Below are 21,747 nucleotides of genomic sequence, written 5' to 3'. Positions count from 1 at the left end.
GATAATAGAAGATTATTAAATGATTAAAGTGCTTACATGTTTGGTTTTCCCAAGGACAGAAGCAAGCACTTAATTGCATGTATTTCAGTGGTATAAAAAGTATTTTAATAGGGTTCTAGTCCTACTATCATATAGTGTCAGATCAGAAGTAATCATTCTTAATCTGTTGTACAGGTGAATGTGACCTGGTTGAGATATTGTGCTTTAAGACTGAGCAGCTGTAAATGGTGTGGCTTTCTAATATTTTTTTCTTATTGGTTTTGTAATCTAAACTGCAACTTACCATATTTTGGCAAATATGCGCAAAAGTATTGGTTATCTTTAAAAAGCATGTCCTTAACGGAAGGTGTTTGGAATGAAGGGCAACTTATGCATGCTTTTTTCTGTAGCATTTACTTCAGAGGACAGCTGCAAACAGATGTTTTTTATTGCTTTTTAATGTTCTTCCTTGGGTTCCTGTTTTCAGTTTATTGGAAACAATGTTGTTTTAGCAGTTACTGTTTTATGCTGTGAAACAGTATCACTTCTTCAGCTTTCATCATAGTATATGTAAATAATTTTAAAAGTAGCTGCTGATGTTAAATCTGGTGAAAAGATAAAATTCTTTCAGTAAGATAAAAGTATGTGATCGTTGAATAATTGCTCAGTTAAGAGATTTGGGCTTGCAGTTGTTTTCCCAAGGCACAGTTTGGAGTAGGCAGAAGATAAAGAGCAAAGCAGTATTTTAGTCACCATAACACAATAAGAATTTTTGTATCTAAGAAAACAGCTACTGGAAGAGCAGGAATTAGTCTCTTTGAAGCATGTGTCCTTGCTATTCTGAAGGGTAACACCATTTATCTGAAAAAGAGAATTGCAGTGCCTGCTTTTTTCGGGTGGTTCCATACTTTAGTGCAGCATTGTTCTTTTATAGTTAGCTATACAATGGTACGTCGGGTTAAGTACTTAATTCGTTCCGGAGGTCCATTCTTAACCTGAAGCACCACTTTAGCTAACGGGGTCTACTACCGCCACACAATTTCTGTTCTCATCCTGAAGCAAAGTTCTTAACCCAATGTTTCTGGGTTAGTGGAGTCTGTAACCTGAAGCATATGTAACCTGAGGTACCACTGTAAATGTTGTTAAAACTGAGATTCCACACTACACTTAGTATAGCACTGTACTCTATTCCTTAGCCAAGATCCATCTACAATGTTTACTTATAAGTGCCACTCAAAAGTTATTTCCAGTGTTAATGAAAAGTTTCCTGTTTTCAGATTCTGTCCATATTTCCTTCCTTTTGATTGCTGCCAGAAAGAAAAGTCCCCCCGTCCCCCCCCCCCCGGCCATATTGCCCTAGTGTCAGTCTCTGTTTGTTCCCTCAGGGGAAAGATTTAATTACTAATCATACTACATTATTTTCTCTTTTCGCTTTTTAATAGCAAAATAGTACTATTTTGTTGCGATAAAATACTAGAGGAAATGATTATACTGCACCCTCTTTATCAGCTGAGCAGATGCTGACACTAAGGCAATTGATATCACTAATCTGCTCATTCATCACATGGTATAAAAAGTAAGGGGGAAGGAAAGAAGAAAGCTGTGGATGTATTTCCCTAAAAATATAGCAGTCCCAATTGCACAAGAGTGCCTTGCCTCTTCACACGGGGCGACTGGTAAAGCAATTGATTTGTTTTTCAGACAAACAAACAAACCACCCCTACTGCAAATGAAGTCTGAAAAAACAAGATAAGTCAAACCACTGAATTCCCAACAACAGAGTCTGGATTCCCCATTTTAAAAATGAGTGAAGAAAGGGCGGCAAACCCAGAGTAAGAAGTAGTGATGAAGCCATCTAAGTTGTTGTCCTGGTCCTTTGCATCCCCAGTGGGCCTATGCTACATTTTGCTATGGTTTGGGGCGCATTCATGAGAAGGGCTAACAACTAAGAAAGAGCTTAGCTAGCCACTAACAATTACCTGGAGTCTGTAGAAACTTGGAGCTGTAGCTGAGCAATTGCCAAAGCAATTTGATAACTAGCAGCGTTTTTTTTAAAAAAACCCACTTGTTTGCAGCCAGTATACAGGCCAAGATTCATACTTAATAAGCTGTCAGGATGTCTGTTTAAAAGTGCATTATGCATTATAGAAATTGTGGCTTGAGCAAGGTGGTGTTGGCCCACTCCTTAGCCCTCAAAGACCTTTCTAGTATTAGAATATGGGTATGTTTAGAACAAAGACCTTTTGAGAGGATTATAATGAATGCAGCCATAATGGATTGCTTTTATGTTGGCACAATGGCTACCTGTATTACAGAACATCTGTGGAGCCATCTAGATAAGCGAGCTAATTTGTAAGCTGCCCCTTTTCACTTCCAAGCTAAAGGGCTGATTCTACTTCGTTCTGTGCAGTTCAGAAATAGTCCTGTTTTTGATTTGATAATTCTTTTACTTCCCAAATGCTGTTTTTTTAATAGCCAGGAATACTTTAGTAATTGTAGTAATAGGAGAAGTGGAATGGGGCTGATATAGTCTGCATTATTGAGTAATAAATGAGGTCTTTGAATCCAGTTCTGTACTACCACGTTGACCAGTTGTATACCTATACATTTTTAATAGGAAACATTCAGCAAACCATAACCATGCCTAAAATCAAACCTTGAGAGCTTGTGTACTGACATCCCTACTTTCAGCAAATGCAACTAAATTGTACATGTGAAAAGGAAGATGAGAGAGAAAACTTAGTGCAATATATGTTTAGATGTAGAGCAGAAGTGTGAAAATTCAGTAGTCTGGATTTGTGAAGTGACCTTGTCCACCTTCTATTACCTTAGCATCTATGATTTCTTCTTGCTGTAGATGCATTGTACAAAACTGTGTCCATGAGAAATTGAAATTCAGCTCCTATAATATATTTTATTTTTAAAAATGTAGTAGTGGAGGAAGGTACAGGAGCAGAAAAATTAAATGCCTCTGTTTTTATTTATTATGAATATTATTAACTTACAGTACTTCAGGCCACAATCATAGCCCTGTGTTAAGGTTGAGTGGCACAATGAGAAATTGGGCGAAGGGCAGTGGATTCTATGGCTTATTGTTCAAAATGGCTCAGCAGTTTGTTTTGAAACTTGGCAGTGTAGGAAAAGTGTTTGTGTGATCTTTGCAAAATTGAGGGTAGAAATTATAAGAAATTGCTTGTTTTGAATGAGATAAGTATTTGATGAGGGACTGATATTGACTGATATTGCAAGCTTTCCTCCCATAGATTTCACTGTGCTGATTTTTCTGGAGAGACTTTCTGTTTCTACTGCAGGCTTTATAAAATGCGTTGTTTTAGGTAAAGGGTGGTGAACATCTAGAATGCACTTTTTACCTCTGAGTGTTGTAACATGGTTGTAGTTTTTAATAAAAAGGCATTTTTCTTCTTTCATTCTGGTTTTGATTTAGCTCTTTTCAGCCAGAACTCACCAGAACTCAGTTCCGGCACCTCTCTGGTGGGCAACATTGCTATTATAACTTCTTATTCTAGAAAAATAGCACTGGTACAGGCAAGAACCTTCACCAAAATTCAGTTAAATAATTTGAAAAGGGCATTTTTTTGGCCAGTGTTGGTCAAGAGACTTGCTTATTCTGCTGTGCAATGATTTCTGTCTATTCAATGGTTTCGATCTAATGTTACCCTCTAGAATTTGATATTGATAACCAAGATTCTCAGAGACCAGGCCTTGAAGAGTTTGTAGTTCAGGTAGGCCAAGATGTTAAAAGTTAGGTGTTAAAGGAGATGAGTGGGGGGAAAACACAAGGTATAAGTAAAAATAGTTTTGAGCAGTGTGTGGGAGAGCAGGAAATATTTCTGATGTGCACAGCAGCTGGATTTCTGGCAGGCAGTTTTTGTAGGCACAGCAGAGACTTCACGGAAGAAAGGTAGGCGGGAGATTTTAGGGCAGCTATCTTGGTTTAGCTGCTGAATTCCCTATTTAAAGGATAATTGCCAGTTGATCTGAAAACCTTCAGCTGGGCCTTCTCCTGTACCTTTCACAACCATACAATATGCAGAAATCAACCAGGGTGATTGGAGGGTATAGGAACCAGCATAATCTCCTGCTAATGTCACCCGAAGAACTTATTGTTAACAGGCAGAGATGTAGCGGCAGCCAGTAAAAGTTGGCAGTTTCAGTTTAAAAGATGCCTGATGAGAGAGTTGTAGACATAGCCTTTTCAAGACTCGGGTATATATTAGACCATGTGTTTGTGCCACATCTTGCTTCACTCTTCCACCTAAATTCCGTCCTCAACATGCTGTATATTTCTGGGAAGAAAAATGTGGTACAGCATACTCTTGCCAGTTGAACTAAAGATGCCAGTAGAAATAGTATGTAAATGTGATATAGGTACATATTTAATTCTTTCTTAGATGTCTTACTTACCGGTATCCTTCATTGCAAGGTCCCAGGGTGGGCTCTAGTTGGTATATCCAGGGCTTTTTTTCAGCCTGAACTTTCCAGAACTCAGTTTTGGCACCTCTCAGGTGGGCGCCGTTGCCATTATAAGAGAACAGGAGAGGCGTTCATGATGAGTTCCAGCACGCCTTTTTCTAGAAAAATAGCACTGGGTGCATCTATAGTACAACCCTTAGTACAGTACTGCCTGCAGACCTGTAATTTTTCAGAATTGTACCTACCATTTTATACTGCATCATTTTTATGCAGAAGCTAATAGTGCATCAGAGATTAAGCACACAGTTATTGCACATTTTCAGGTTATGACCTTCAAGTCTTCATTTGAACTATGACATGAATCAGATGTGAATATTCTTAATATTATATGCCATTTTGCTGTTGGTAAATAATTTTGAGCATGAAAAGCATGAAGCCCATTCTTCTAAGATTTCTTAGGCTGGGCATCTAGAAATTCCTATGTATAACGGGTGAGATGTGTTACATCATTTGTACCATACTTAAATTTGCTGTCCCATTTTTAAAGTTGTCAATTAATTTTGTCCATTGTTTCTAGCATTATATTGGGGCACTGGATTGTTGTCTACTGCTCTTACTATAGTACTATAGACCTCTGTCGTTTCATTGTCCTGGGAAAGCCTTTGGAGAACAGTTTCCTGTTGCTATTTTAGACCTCACTTTTTAAGCTAGTGTTTCTGTGAATGCATGATGCATGATTACAGTAGAATCTACAGTAGAATTGGAAGTGGAATATTAAAGCAGCTTGATTAGGCAAGTTCCAGACACTTCATTTAAAGTCTACACAGGGTTTGCCATACAAGTGTAACTTGTTTCCTAGAAATCTAAGGATGCCTTCCAATATGTTGTTGTTGCTGCTGCTGCTGTCTTCAAGAAATGAGCACGCATGCAAAACACTAATGCCTAGAAAGTGGTGTTTGGAGTCAAAGTGTAAGCCTGATCCGAGAAGCTACCTTAGACCAAATCAGCTTATTGGTCCATGTACAGTGGTACCTCGGGTTACAGATGCTCCAGGTTACAGACACTTCCGGTTACAGACTCCACTAACCCAGAATAGTACCTCAGATTAAGAACTTTGCTTCAGGATGAGAACAGAAATCGTGCGGCAGCAGCAGGAGGCCCCATTAGCTAAAGTGGTAAAGGTAAAGGTACCCCTGCCCGTACGGGCCAGTCGTGTCCGACTCTGGGGTTGTGCACCCTTCTCACTTAAGAGGCCGGGGGCCAGCGCTGTCCGGAGACACTTCCGGGTCACGTGGCCAGCGTGACAAGCTGCATCTGGTGAGCCAGCGCAGCACATGGAAACACCGTTTACCTTCCCGCTAGTAAGCGGTCCCTATTTATCTACTTGCACCCGGGGTCCCTATTTATCTACTTGCACCCGGGGGTGCTTTCGAACTGCTAGGTTGGCAGGCACTGGGACCAAGCAACGGGAGCGCACCCCACCGCAGGGATTCGAACCGCCGGCCTGACGATCGGCAAGTCCTAGGCGCTGAGGTTTTACCCACAGCGCCACTTGCGTCCCATAGCTAAAGTGGTACCTCAGGTTAAAAACAGTTTCAGGTTAAGAACGGACCCCCAGAATGAATTAAGTTCTTAACCCAAGGTACCACTGTAGTTTAGTGTTGTTTCAGCAGCTACTCCCCAGGACTATGGACACGAATTTTTCCAAGACTGAACCTGGGCCCTTTGGCCTGCAAAGCACATGTTCTACTGCTGAGCTGCAGCCCATCCTGTTCAGTGTGTTCCTGGCATGCTTTTCCTGCCCTCTCTCCAAAGAGGCTTTGGGGGATTGCACAAACTACAAAGAAGAAACCAGTCTTGGCTATAACCATGCTTAAAGTGATCCTTTGCAATTGTGAATCCTGGCTACCTTTTCTGACACAGGGTTGCTGCCCATTAGTTTGCAGATCCTTCAGACAACCAAAAGAAATGCGGAGAGGTGAAGCTTGTACTAATTTATAGTTGCCCGAAGATTGCCTCCCCTCTAAGTTAACTGTGTGCTGACCCTCTCACGAGGAGCAAGCCAGGCTCTAGTCTAGCTCTTTGCCCAGTGGTGGAGCATGAAGGAGAAGTGAAGTGATGAACCAGGAACGACACCTTTGGGTCATAGTAGATAATGTAAAATGATGCATGTCGGGGCAAAATATCTTTATTTCACATATACACATATGGGATGTGAACTGGTGGTGATAGACCAGGCATTGAGACCTTGGGGTCATAGTAGATAGCTCACTGAAGGTGCTGACCTAGTGTGTGGCAGCTGTGAAAAAGGCAAATTCCACTCTAGGGAGTTGAAAATAAAATTGCCAATATCACAGTGATATTACACAAATCTGCAGCCACATTTTGAATACTGTTCTGGTCAATTTGCCTCAAAAAGGATATTGTAGAGTTGAGAAAAGTTCTGAAAAGGGCAACCAAAATGATCAAGGGGTTGGAGCGTCTTCCCTGTGATGAAAAGTTGCAGTGTTTGGGACTTTTTAGCTTGGAGAAAAGGTGAGTAGGAGGCAACCATATAAGTTTATAAAATTATGCATGACATAGAGAAAGGTTTCCCCCCTCTCACATAATGCCAGAACTCATGGAGATGCAATGAAGCTGAATTCAGGAACAGAAAGGTACCTCTACGCAGCATATAGCTGAACTCGCTCCCACAGAAGTCCATGGTGGCCGCCAACCTAGATGGCTTTAGAAGAAGATTAGACAGATTAATGAAGGAGGAGGCTATCAATGGCTACCAACCACAATGGCTGTGCTCTACCTCCACCGTTGGAAGCAGCGATGCTTCTGAATACCAGTTACTGGAAACCACAGGAGGGGCGAGTGCTTGCGGGTTTTCCACAGGCATCTGGTTGGCCTCCATGAGAACAGGATGCTGGTCTGGACGGGCCAGTGGCTCTTCTGGTGTTCCCTGTTGAATTGGTGCAGTGCAGGCATGGCTTTCCCATCTCAGTGAGAGCCAAACTAGGGGAAATGTTGGTAGAGTGAGTCAACTGGAAAGAAAGAATGCAGCCAAGGAGATCAAACCAAGGCTGCATTCCTGAGGGAAGAGGGTTTAACCCTTTATGCCAGTGCCATTTCCCACTCTTTAAAATCCCTTTCTCAGCAGCAGTTCTTTGCTCCACAGCAAGAAAATATGCATGTACCCTCCACACCATGGGAGGTTAACACTAAGGAGGCAGTTCAAGGGGAAAGATTAACCCCCCTCTCTTTCTCTCATCCAGTTTTCCTAGCTAAGTTTATCTTCTAAAAATAAGGGAAGCCACATCATGAATCTGCTGACCTCTTCTCCAGTTTGGCCCTGTGATTGAGGCCTGGGTGATGTTAATATTGTGTGTTTTGAACTTGACTTGAAATGTGCAAAGAGATTAAAATTATGGGTTTTAAAAGTGTATATTTCAGTCACATTGATAGATCACATTAAATTCTTTATATTTATGAAAAGCTAAGAACAAGAGAAGTTTAGTTTTGTTACATACTTACATTTTGTAATTTTCAAAACTTATTGGGGACAGATAAAGCAGAATAGACATTGTTTTTGTATTTAAAGGAAACTGAGAATAAAAAAAGATTTGTTTTATGAGCCTGAGTTTGAAACAGTACGCAAAAGGAAGCGAAGTAGATCTGATTGACTAAACTCAAGTTTTTAAAAGTGAAACAATTGCAACTGTCTAGCCTAAATGCAGTTTCATTGTTTCTAATGTCTTAAGAGTTATGATAACTGTTTGCCAAATTTTGCTGATGACTGGCAATCAATAGGCATAGTCAATACAAATAAGGATTAGGAAAGTAATGCATGACCTCAGAATAGAGAAATAGAAATTGGATGAAATTTGATAGTGTAGAGTGTAAGGTCATGTAGTTGGGGACTAGTAATAAGCACTTCTGCCGTCTCCTGTGGGCTCATCAGCTAGCAGCAGAATTGCCCGGGGAGGGATGGGAGGCGATCTAGGGGATTGCACAATGACCAAATGACAAAAAATGATGCAGCTACAAAGGATGCGGGTTTGTAGCAAGTAAGGCTTTCTAATAATAGGTGCTAAGTAAATATTAAGGCGTTGGTGGGACTGACCTGGAATAAAACATGCAATTTATCTCTCCTGTTCAAGGAAGGTAACGGAAAAGCTGCAACAAAAGCACTTTAAAAACACACACACACACACACACACAGCCCTAAAACCTCAAGATGGCAGATATATTTGGTTTGGCAAAAAAAGCCGAGAGCAGGAGATGGCTGTCCTTTGACACAGAGGTATTAATACATTAGAGATAATTACACGTTTGAATGATAGAAAAGCTGTGTGCACTTTGCAAATAGTAAGCTGTTGTTGCTCTCTTATCCTCAGGTGATAAAGGATATGGTTTGATTGATCTCCTGATAGCATGTGTGTGTTGAATCTATTATGAACATGTTAGAGTAGACCAGGCATGTACAACTTCCAAGAAACTGCGATTGTACTATAAAACTATTTTTAAAAAAACTGGCAGTGATCTACCCATTAGATTGACCAGAGCTGCTTCCCCCTTTTTTTTGGTGGGGGGAGGGGAGGTCAGGATACTACGAACGACCAGGGACACCCTGCAATCAACCAGTATATCACGATCGACCGGTTGGACAGGTCAGGAGTAGACTGATTCAGGTGTCATGCAGAAACCATGGTTTAACTATATGGTCAAAGCTTTCTGCCTGTTCACGTTCCCCCTTCCCCCTCTTATACCAAGTTCCTTCAGTTTGGGCAAACAGACCATAATTTGCCGTAGCTGAAATGAAGTTAGCAAGCTCATTGTTTGGCTACCAAATCTGTAATGCAGCGAACATAAATTCACTCCACTTTGAAACATAAATTCGCTCCACTTTGTAATGCAGTGAACAAAATTCGCTCCACTTTGAAAAAGGAAACATCTCATAAGATTCCTCTTAAGTTTTCCACCCTTTTTTTCTATACGGGCTTTGGCAACAAAGGGTAGCATACAGAAAGGAGAAAGTATGCAGTGCTGCTGAAGTGTCTGCTGTACTTTCCGATTGACTTTCTCACGGTCCTGTTGTTTAAGTATGTGAAGCTTTGCACAGTGTAGTGCACCCCACTAGCAACCTGATACTTAGAGTCCGTTGGGTAGATGCACTGCCTGCAGAGTAAGGAAAGCACTGTTACAATTGCTCACAGTAGGCTACATGCTGCACTTTAAAACAGGAGGCAGTTCTTTCCTAATAGTCATGCTGACTATGAAAATTCACCACCTCAGTGATCCAGTCTACTAAATTAGATTTACATTAAGACATTGTTTCAACGGCTTTAAAAAAGTACACTTGGATAGTCTCACCTTCAATAGAAAACAGAAATTTTGTGTGTGTGTGTCAATATTCAATATTTCTTAACCTCGATTTTCGAGTGTCTCGAAATTGAATGTTTTGGCTTTCGAACACTGAAAACCCAGAAGTAACTGTTTCGGTTTTTGAACAATTTTCAGCAGCCAAACATGCCATGCGGCTTCCATTTTGAGTTTCCCTATTGTATTGAGGCTTCCGCTTTCAGTTTTTGGTTTTTGAATGTTTTGGAAGTCGAACAGTATTCCAGAATGGATTACATTCGAAAACCAAGGTTCCACTGTACAAGGAACTATTTTCTTTTTTCTTTTTTTAAAGGCTTTGGGTTTCCCATTTTTTTTTATCTCCACAATTTATGCCATACCTATGATGACGGACAGTTGAGAACAGTATACTTTCATATTATTTTTTACATAATATATTTAAAAGCAATGGTAGATATGCAATTGGTGTTCCTAGTGGCATTGAACCAGTGGAAGCATCTTCTGTGAGCATCCCCACTGGCTGGAGAGTATGGGGGTTGTAGTCCAAAACATATGGGGGAGCACCAGGTTGGGGAAGGTTGCCTTATTCCACTTTTCACCACTTGATGCAAAGATACCTCAGGTGCCTGCATTAGTTCTTCAAAGCCAGGATTGGTAGCCAGAGTAGTATCATTTGTGGTTTCTTCCAGCCTTTAAGAGCATGCAATAGCAACCAGAAGAGGCAGCCATAATTTTTTTGAAACAAATTGGGGGGGACACAAAAATGAGGGGACTTCCCCATTTTTCTGGTTTATTCCCAGGCTATAAATGATGTTTAGGAGCTTAGCACTGTAAGCATTCTCTGTTCTGTGTTTCTGCTTCTTTTCTCTTGTGCATTTCCACCCTTCAAGAGTAACTGGAAGTGGGGGGGAAAGTCAGTGAAGTGTGACACCATTAAGTACCTAACAGGATAAACCTGACATAGCATATATGTCTGTCTGCAGCTCAAACGTGCATAGCTCTTGGGTAATGAGAAATGAATATGCATTGGCAAATGACAAGGGAGAAGGGGGTGGCATTGCTTCGAAGAGGGCATGTGCTTTGCTTTGAATGAATCTGAAGAATTCATTAACATAAATGCAGTAGTCAACTAATACTTCCTGGCAGATCCTTTAGAAGAATATTTAAATTATTGGACTAGTGGAGGTGGTTGTATATGAGCATGTATGCTTAGGAATTTTAGTTAAAATACGTAGCTATTCTCTGATCCTATTCTCTGCTGTAGAAAGAGGCATTGTGGCGATGTGAGAGTGGTAAAGACATTTTTCTCAAGATAGAAAAGGAAATCTGGTGCTGCTATCCAGTACAATACAACGCTGGGGAAATTTACTAAAAAAGCAAAATAATAGTGCATGAAGCTCAAAGAGACTTTTGGGTCCCAATCATTCTGTGCTCTGAGAGAGATTGTTTTCTTGAACTTCTCAGCAGATGATGGCCAATTATCTATGAGCCCCATTCCAGACAATATAGAGGTACTGCTTAGTTGAGTGGTGGTCATCCTGTTCTGGAGGTGGTGGCACTCCTCTTAAAATGATAAGGTGCACTGTTGAGGGGTGTTCATTGATCCAGCTTGGATAAGCAGGGAATCAAGAGGCCTCTGTGGCTTGGAAAGCATTTTAGTAGCTTAGGCTGATAAGCGAATTGCAGCCCTGCCTGCCTTCCATTACCTGCCTGTTTGGATCACCGCAGTGTGTTACATGGAACCAGTAAGCCTGGGAAGAAGCAGCTTGATGGTTAACATGCACTGGACTACTGAACATATTATGTCAGTGCTTCATCCTTTGTGCTGGCTTCGAGACCATTTCTAAGGCCAATTCAAAGTTTTGGTTTTGACTTTGAAAGCCCACAACAGCTTGAGACTAGGGTACTTGAAAAGTCCTCTCCTCCCAATTTCCCTTATCCAGTCTTAGAGAACAGTGTCAGATGATGATCTCAAAGTGCCACTGCAAAGTGAAGCATGGTAGGTGCTCACTATGTGGAATGCTATTTCAGTGATGGTGCTATGGCTATGGAATAGTCATCCCAGGGAGGCTCACCTAGTTCCTCCTAATTTCAGCACCAGATAAAGGTCCTCCCACTTCTAGGCATCTTAAGGTTTTTAAAGATCTCTTCTAACTTACTAATCTTTTTAGAATTGAGTTAACCTTGTTGTGTTAATGTTTCGTTGTTGGTCGTCCGTCCCCCCTCCTTTTTTAAAAAAAAAAAGATTGATAACTGTAAGTTATCCAGAGAGCACTTTTTTGGGGCAGCATGTAATTGTTGTAAATAAACAAGTAAAACTTCAATCGTAACCATTTCTCACACACTATTTTAAGGCCATATGGTGTTGTAGAGTGTCTAATGCTCATAAATTAGCTTTCCGTTTATTCCAGGACCTAATAGGAGAGTTCAAATATAATATCAAAGAAAATTGCATGGATATGGCTCAGATTGCCAGGACTGCTTTTTTCCTTGCCTTTATATGAGTAATCTTTACTGTTTTGGTACAGAATCATGTAACATTTGTAGTTGACAGATGCTTCATAAATCAAATTTCTCTACTATTAAGTACTATGTCATTCAAAAGGGACACTGACTGTCTTAACATTAGAGGTAGAGATGCTGGTGAATTGTATTTGGAACCCAGTCAAAGTTGCACTAGACTTTTACAGGATGTTAGGTCCGACAGATTCCAGAATAACCTTTTGTGTTAATTACACAGTCTATGGCTCATCAATGACCTAAGGGTAAAGAATAGCCAGTCTGAAATGTGGTGGATTTTGGATCTTCCAGTCACAGAAATCTGGATTGCAGAGTGAAACCACATAGCTCCACCTTGTTTCCTAATTGAGGAGAAATTTCCCAGCACATTACTGATTTGTAAGAAGCAAAGGGCTTTCCCCTCAGTGGTAACTGGCCCATCATCTAGATCAAAATGCATTTTATAGAGTGGCTATTGATTAGTTTCTCAGACTGCATCCATGGACAGGCGGGAGCAATATAATTCAGATGTGCAAGGCAGGGATGGGTTTGGTACCTTGGTAAATAAAATTGCAACATCATTTTGACTTCAAACTATTACTTATAATTTCTTAAAATAAAATTTAATTATAACTTGCTTCAAAAATATTTTTTAAATGTCTGAGTGGTATACATAAAACAGTTACGTAAAAATCAACAAACATATAACTCAAGTTTTGGGCAGGCATCTGAACAAGTGCAATGAAGGAGTCTCCCTAATGTCTATAGGCAGGAGCAAGAGATGTGCAGTTCTGTGCATCAGCAGTGGTGGATACCTTCGTCTTGATGTTAAAAGGCGTGGGGCACTTGCTAGTTACCCCTGTAATCCCACTTGCATGCAAGCAAAACATATATTCTCATAGTATAAACAAGCAAAAATATGCATTCTATATAAGACACAGGCAGTTCAGGGCAGTAAAGCCCCATTCCTTTACACATACATATAGATTTAAGTGTTTTTAAAATGTTTGCAAAATATTTTAAAATAGTTTTGCTATCCAGGAAAGAGGGAAAAGAAGTGTGGAGCTGATAATCTTGCCCTGTGACCTCACCTGCTGTGTTACCAATGAACTTTTAAGCTAGGCTAGATAACCACAAGGACTAGAAACTTGATTTAAAGAAAAATGCTGAGATGATGCTGAATTCTGGCCCATATCATATTTCTACAGACACTTTTGACTGTAGTAGGAAAGCAAGGCTAGAGGTTGCCTTATAGTTCTGTAAATATGAAGAAAAAACTATTTCCTATATGAATTTCCATCTGTTTACTTTTCCAAGAGTTTTTACTTCTCTTATTTCCACTAGAACATCTTCTACAGAACAACATACAGTATTTGTAGCCCTTCCAGGAATTAAAAATAATCTCCCAGCACAGAGGCCTCTTGGACCAGTTTTGTTATGTGTGTAATCTTTAAACATAGAACAAAATGCCTTGACTACTTTAAGTGGACTAGAAAGGGGTGTGTGTGTGAGAGAGAGAAAGAGAATGATGGTGATTTTAAAGGAAGATATTGGTATATGGATATAGAGCTGGCATCTTGATCTGAAGCTATTGCAGATAGCTTCTCCTGTGGTCTCGCTAAAAAAGTACTAAAAATGGAAAAAGCACTAGAAACATGAAGTTTCAGCTATATCTCACCTCAGGCAATTCAGTTTTGTTTGAGAGTCCTGGGAATTTTGCCTGGAATCAGAATTGTACAATAAGCAGATTTTACAGCTTTCAGTCCCTTTATTGTTCCATTCTCTGATATTTCATTATTTATATTGTACTTGACTCTTGTCTTGACACTGAAAGTAAATGCAGCTTTCCTGCACAAAGGCGTGCGAGCCATTTTGATTGCAAAACGTTCTCATCTATCCTCAGCCAGTTTCCTTGTGGAGAATTGCATCTCTAGAATGCAGAGCAATGTGGCTGCTGAGGTGTTCAGTGCGGCAGGTGTGCTGTGTACAGCTCAGCTTGGCTTGGCTTGGCTTATGCATATCTTCGAAAATGTCTCTTCCCAACCCCATCCCTCCACCACAGCTCATGCATCGCTGTAAGGGAGAGGGAGTTAAAACTGTTTCAGTGAATAGAAATTGCAGCCGAGTTTTCTGGCAATGATGCCATTGTGCTGCATTGTGCTTTCACACACTCCTTTTGCATTGTGAGCGACGGGAGTGGCTCTCCTGTTTATCAGGGAAATTAAATGCATGTCTTGGGTACACACAATGCAACTGGATTTCCGGGAAGTGTCATCTTCAATGCTTGATATGAAGACTTAGTGAAACTTAGATTATTTCTTGCATGCCTAAGAGTCAAGTATGATTTTGAATTCAGCATCTAACCAAATAACTATTGCTGCCTTGAAATATTTAGCAGACCAGCACAACCTCAGTGTGCAATGCTGTGCACGTTGAACTGAGCCCAATCTTGTGGATATCTTTGCTTGGTATGTTGTGCAAGTGCACATGATGGTACATTAAGGAAACCTCACAAAAAGATCTATCCCATGAGACAGAGTTTTGTAGTTATAGGAGCATTGGACGTGGAGACACAGGTTCAGATCCTTGGCTAACTGAAACATATTACTCTGCTTCTTTGCGATCTTCATCTACAAACTATATGTGGGCACAATTCAAGGTTATGGTTATTGCTTTTAAAGTTATAAATAGATTGTAACATGGACAGTTCTGTCCCATACTCTCCAATCTGTATTGGAGATCCTGCTCCAGATTTTCCTGCTGGCTGAAATGGAGTGGATAAGCTTAATGGGGCAAGGTCTCTTCAATATCTCAAGGAGGCCTAAATGACCCCTTTATTTTCACCCCACCATTTCATTAAAGACATAGGTTTTTAGGGAGACTTGGGTAGCGGCTGAGAGGACCCAATCCAATTATCTGCTGTGCTGCGAGTGAACCTCATTATTCTGCTGACTGCACAGCTAGAGATTCACTATCAGCATAGCTTTGCAGTATACAGTTAATCCTGGTGCTTTCCGAGATGCATAAAGCTTGCAGTGACACCTATGTGTTTCTCAAAAGCAGGCAGCTGATTATCTCTAAACTGCCAAGAAGACTTGAGAATGCTGTTGAATGCAATGAGAGCTTGTGTTTCCCTCATGCTAAATAATACCCTGCTGTTGTTGTTGTTATGGTTGTTAGACAAACTAAGAAAATATTGCAGACAAGCATTGCGCTGCCAAGGTGAGAATGGAGCCCTTCTAGCTATAGATTTTTAGTGAGCTGAAAAGGAGGATACATAAGACGGTGTTGGAAGGGAGGCAACCGAATGTGCTGACTGGGGCAGAAGCATGAGTCTGTTGTAAAGAAAGGGTTGTGTGGCGGGCACGATCAAGTTTAGTGAGGTGAGCATTTATCTGTAGAGCTGCTATTTCACATTTCCGCAGGTGTTCATAATGCAGATGCTGTATCGTAGTGTTGATTGTCATTGAGTTCCAGCTCAGTGAGAGGACGAGTGGTTTGAAAATGCTCTTTATTGCCATCACAACTGATAGCCTTTTCTTAGACAGAATGACTTGGCCATCAAGTACCCTTTGCTTTGATCTGCTTGTTCATTTGACAGATCAATAATATTTGAATTGCACAGCATATTTTGAATAAAACACCTATCTCTTACTTTTTGTGCATGCATGTCTGTAGTGCCTTGGCGGCGCATTATTATTATTATTATTATTATTATTATTATTATTATTACTACTTTAGATTTGGCACAATATGTTGTGGAAATGGCTTTGCTCCAAAAACAATCTGGAGATAGAGGCACATCTGATCAAGCAAGCATGCATACCATTTTATATGCAGGAGTCCTAGAATCTTCCTCTTAACCCGCACGCTCCAAACTAGCACTGTCAATTACCACTTGTTGTGTGAGCCACATTCCTCTGTGCTTTGAAATGTCTCTGCTCTGGGCAGAGGTAAAACATATTTCTCTCTGCTAATCAGAATGGCCCGTGTAGTTTCTTTCTAAGGAATCTGATAGAGAGCAAGATTTCTACTACATTTCTAGTAGTAAATGCTATGTAGTGATACTCATCCCAGATACAAAGTTCCATTTTTGATGCTAACAATACTAATACCTGGATGGGAGAAGTTCAGAGAACCTATTTATGCAAGTCTGAGCTTCTTGGAAGAAAGGTGGGATACAAGTAAACAAAATTAAATGATGGAATAACAAAATAAAACCCCATATAGTCTTGTCTTGTTGCCATGTTCTTCACTAAAGTGGAATTATGAACACCAGCAGCATTGTATGAATGTACAGATAATAACTTCTTTGTGCAACTACAGCTTATGTTGATACAAAATGTGTGTGTACACACGTATATTATATGTGTAAAAATTTTAAAAATACCAGCCTGGTAGTCCACTTGATTTGAAATCAGGTTGTACATATGAAGGTATGGTGAGGATCCATCTTAATTATCTTCTCTCTCTTTTCTCTTTTCCCCACCACCTCCCTCTCAGCTGAAGCTTGAAGACCGGTCAGTGGTACCTCGGGATGTTGTCAGGCACATGGGCTCACGGGTAAGTGCTGCTGTTTTGTGTATAGACGCAAGAAACCAAAGCCTAGTGTTTCAGTAGTTAATTAGTAAATTGCAGTAGTAAATTGCATAGTCTGAATCTGCAACATAGGAAATACTTGGCTTTGAATGTTATCGGACTGTATTGTAAAATTCATTTGCTGTGTTTCAGGCATGGCATTCTATAGAATCAAATGCAGTGTCTTAACACATTACAGCAAAAGCTGCAGCCAAAGCCATCCATATTAATATGCATCTTGTGTGTTGAACCTTTTGGCCAGAATAGCAGTGTCAGCATTGGAGGTGCATTGCTGTAAGCCTTTCCAAATGACGCTGTGGCTCAGATGTTGATTTCTGCAGAGAGCAGTTTGCACCATTACTCAGAGTCCTGGAACAAATGTAGCTATAAAATGAAAAGGTAGATTTAATGGTACTCTTTCAGTTTGTGTCCGATCAGTAGCCTTTTTCAGGATTTAGTAAACACTCTTGTTCTCTTTTCCATGGCAAGATGTAAGCGTGAAATCCTGAATCGGGGGTTTGATGGATTCTTAACTCAATATCAAACTCAGTATTGAAAACACGTCTAGATTGGGAGAGGGCATTTAGGGGTGACACTGAGGGACACAATGCCCCTTGCAGCTAAGTTGCATAGTTCAGTTTCACATTCTGTTGTTGCCTTGCATGAACACTGAGGGTACCAAACACTAACCAGTGTTTGTTATTCTCATGGTGGAGATGCTTTGTGAACTGTTGAAGAGGGATTCAACACTCTCAGCCTTGTTTTGTCACCCCAGTTCAGACGTATGAAGTTAAATATTCTTGCCTTCCATCATAATTTTTTTAAAGACATGCAACACAGTGTTCAGATGAAGAAGAGAACAATACATGTGCTAGGATGCTTGGGTATGCCTGTACTTGCCAAAACAAGTGACGTGTAGTAGCTAACGTTGGAAACACTCTTCCTGGAACCCTTTTTGAGGTTTCTTTCAGCTGCTTTTGGTGATCATGATAATTTCTGAACCCCAACTGATTTAAAGCCCCCCAATTCATGGTTATGTTGCAGTTAGCACTTTTGTGTGTATTGATTGTGTTCTCAGCTGCTGCAAGATATTCTATACAGGGAACGGCGAGTATATTACCTTTTTAAGAAACAAAATACAAAGCATTATGTTGGTAGCATCATTCAAATGTACCTTGCCACCTTAGACCATGAGCTGGCCTTGGTCATTTTTAAAGGGGGAGAGCAAGACACTTGAAGAATGGGAGAAGGAAGAGAGTGGCATACATAGAACAAAATAGCTTGTACTTCTCTGAATCACGGTCCTGACTTGTATTACAAGTTAATGCAGGTTAATATGCCAGTTGACCTGTATTACAGTCATACCTTGGGTTAAATGTGCTTCAGGTTGAGCGTTTTCAGGTTATGCTCTGCGGCGACCCAGAAGTAACAGAGCGCGTACTTCCGGGTTTCGCTGCTCGCACATGCGCATACGCTCAAAATGACATCATGCGCATGCACGGAAGCAGCGAATCGCGACCCGGAGACGCAGGTTGCGTTCGCTTCAAGATGCGAACAGGGCTGCGGAACGGATCCCGTTCGCATCCAGAGATATCACTGTACAAGTTAAAAGCCCAGCATTGGGAGTCTACCCATTTCCCAGAAACTCAGATCATTCCACACCCCACCCCACGTGCATGTAAGGTCCAAAGACTTTCTGGGCTACACTAGTTCCTAAAGGTTCTACTCTTCCCCTCCGTCCTCCTTCTGGATGAACAAAGACACCTATTTAGCAATGAGAGCAATTTTTAAAATGTGTTTCAGCAGTAGGTGGAGGAAGGGAGAAAAGCATCATCATATGGTTAGTGAGCTAATTCATATATTATAAAGCACCAACCCTCTGAAGTGTGTGTGTCTATGTGTGTTTCCATTAATAGACCCTGATGTTTGGGAACAGCTACAGAACCCAGCCATCAGCTGCATTTTGTAATGGACTATGCTCATTAATAAATAAAAATAGGTTATTACAGCAGCTGCCAGTTGACTAAGAATTAGTTGAGTTATGAGTTAATGATGCATCTGGGTTCATATCCTCTTCCTCAGCAAACCAAACAATATGCAGGCACAATTGAGCTTTTCTTTACAGGCTCAAAGCAACACAATAAACAAGGCTTATTTATTAATTAATACTTTGCTCTGATACTTGTTCTGCAGATAGTGGGCAAAATATCTGACATTTCTACAGCATATTTCAAGTGTTTCAAAGAGCACGATACCTGAATATTGTTACATTAGTCTTATCCCCACATTGCAATATAATGAGGTTGAGAGAATGCCGACTTTCTACAGAAATTACCACATTACTTTCGTTCGGCTTATGGGTAAAATGAAGAGACCAGTCTTGGTCTGAGAACTTACTTATTAGGCAGTTAACATCTTGTTTAGCAAGCAAACTATCTGATGATGTACAGGGGTCCCCAACTTGCAGGGAAAGGAACCTATATAATCTGGGTTCCAAAGAAGGTTGACAGGAGGCAAAGAATGCGGACTCAATAATTCTCTCAAGAAAGAAGGCATAAAAGGGACTCTGTTTTTTGCTTTTTTTCTTGGGTCTTGAATTTGTGTTCTACTGATAAATAGCAGGGCTGTCTTGTTTCTGCACAACTTGTGTGTCCTGCAGTTGAAAAACCTTTCGTTCACCTTTCCAGGACAGCCAGTGTGGAACAGTAATTGATGTGAATATAGAGTGTGCCGTAAAACTGGTGGGGACCAACTGTATCCTTTATCCGGTCAACAGCAAAGATCTTCAGAATATCTGGGTGAGTGTGTTTAATACTACTTATCCTCACACAGCATGAAAGCTAACAACTTAACAGATTTAATCAGGAACAGGCAGGGATGATGTTACATCCCCTGATGTGAGTGGTTTCTTTTAACAAGACTAGAGTCTTCTCTGAAGAGAGTAATGCTTCTAAGCCCTACATGAGATGCAATTCAGAGACCTGAAGGACTGCTTACTACCACATAAACTTGTCTGCACATTAAGATGTTAGTTGTAAGGCACTTCCCTGGGTTCTCTTATATGGATTATGACCTTTTTGGTTGTAGTATCCTGACTCTGGCATGCCTTTCCTGGGGCCAAGCAAACCTAATTTGTCTGGTACTATAAAGACAAAGTAAAAGCCCTTAAAAAAACTAATCCCAGTTTGTAACTGGCTTAGTTCTCTACTCTGACTTAATCTTAAAGAGTTCCTTATCTGCTGTCATACTTTCTAATTGTTTTTAATTGTTAATCTCTGTAAACTGCTGCCCTGGAACTTTTAATATTGAATGGTGGTATATAAATAATTGAAGTAAATGATGCAATACTTGCATTACTGCCACACTAGTTCTTTTCTGAATACGTTGCTAGCTTCTGTCAGACTGAGCAAAGGCTTAGTCTATAACAAATGGGGTGAGAAGCTTCTGCATAGTGATTAGCTAGGATGATCACTTGATCAATGCAGTCCCACGGCAACAGCGTGATCCTGAGCTGCAGTACAGTTAGAACATGGTGTTAGTAAAATCTTTAAAGAAACAAAGTATGTACATAAAAAATGTACAGGAACTGGCTGCCTGTAACTTCTGAGTTTGTTTGTTCATTCTAGATATTTCCTACCTTTATTTCATTTTTTGCTGTTTTTGTCAAAGGGGGCAGGGAATGGGTCTACAAAATGGTTTTGGCTATAGTCCGAAACCTTCCAAAACGAAGATAAATATTTCTGCTGGTATTCTTAACAAGGCAGAGAAATGCAACTCCGAATTGATTGTAAGAAAGAAGGGCAGTTGTGCTTCCTCAATCACTTAACTGTGATTGTGAGATTACCCTTGAGTTTACCCAGTATACTTGATATGTTACTGTTCATCTTTCCCATGAAATTTGTCAGTAACACACTTTGCCATCTCCCCAATCTTGTAGTATGGTGGGGTGGCGGAAAAACCTATTTCAGTAATCTGGGAAATGTACAAGTGTTAAATTCTTTTATATGCCGGATGTACCCTAATCCTGAACTTCAGTTCATTTTATTCCATGAGCTGAACAACGTTCTCTAGTTGTGACTATATGAACCAAGGAAGCAGGCATCATAACTTTCTTCTACCCCTCAGCCTTTCATGTACGGTGACTGCATTGCCTATGATTGGTGGCTTGGAAAAGTGTATGATTTAAAGAACCAAATCATCCTGAAGCTCTCTAATGGTGCCAGGTATGTCTGTTGCTTCTGTTACAGAGCATGCCTTTAATTTCTTGGTTGAGTAAATGTAAGACAGCCTTCCCATATGTTTTTTTAATTATTATTTCAACTCTCTTCGGCTATACTGGCTTGAGCTGATGGGAGTTGTCATCCAAAACAACTGGAGGGGGCGCCGGGTTGGGGAAGGGTGGCAGATTTCAGCTATCCTGTGCACCTTGACTTCATGGGACAAGTCCCATTAAACTTGATAGAACGTCTGCATAAACACTCACAGGACCGGGCAGTTATATTGCTAAAGGTCTTCCTATGCTTGTGTGCTCAGCTATGCAGGCAAGCATCTGAAGCCCCCCCAAAAGAGACTGGTTCTCTGGACTCACGTAGTTTGGTATGAGGAGAGATGCTGCAACAAATACCCAGGTCCCACATCTTTAACACATAAAGCCTTTAATGTTAGCACCTTGAATTTGACCCAGTAAAATATAGGCCAGGTATGAATACCTTGATTTGGTCAGTGAACCTGATCAGTATCTCCCCCTTCTTCACATGTGTAGCCCAACTTCGACAGCTAGGCAGAACCGCCCACCAGTGAATCATCTGATGTCACAATGGCAACAGGTGATTGACACCTGACAAAGCTCACAGCAGGTTGCTGCGACTGTCCATCAGCTGATCCTTGGTGACAGGGAGCCCCTTTGGA

The 21,747-nt window shown here is 40.6% G+C and overlaps 1 protein-coding gene across 2 annotated transcripts in view; it reads left to right on the top strand.

Annotated features, from left to right (window-relative positions):
• The window catches only part of UBE2O (ubiquitin conjugating enzyme E2 O), a 60,504-nt gene that overhangs the window by 10,691 nt on the left and 28,066 nt on the right, over positions 1-21,747 (top strand). For both annotated transcript variants that reach the window (XM_083487437.1, XM_083487436.1), the window contains exons 2-4: positions 16,765-16,824; positions 19,527-19,637; positions 20,965-21,062. In XM_083487437.1, coding sequence (XP_083343563.1) covers positions 16,765-16,824; positions 19,527-19,637; positions 20,965-21,062 — 269 coding nt within the window. The remainder of the gene's footprint in view (positions 1-16,764; positions 16,825-19,526; positions 19,638-20,964; positions 21,063-21,747) is intronic.

Source organism: Podarcis liolepis, assembly GCF_965112155.1.
Source record: "Podarcis liolepis genome assembly, chromosome: 2".
Lineage (NCBI taxonomy): Eukaryota > Metazoa > Chordata > Lepidosauria > Squamata > Lacertidae > Podarcis > Podarcis liolepis.
Note: the sequence above shows the minus strand (reverse complement) of the source record. Positions and strands in the feature narration are given on the sequence as shown.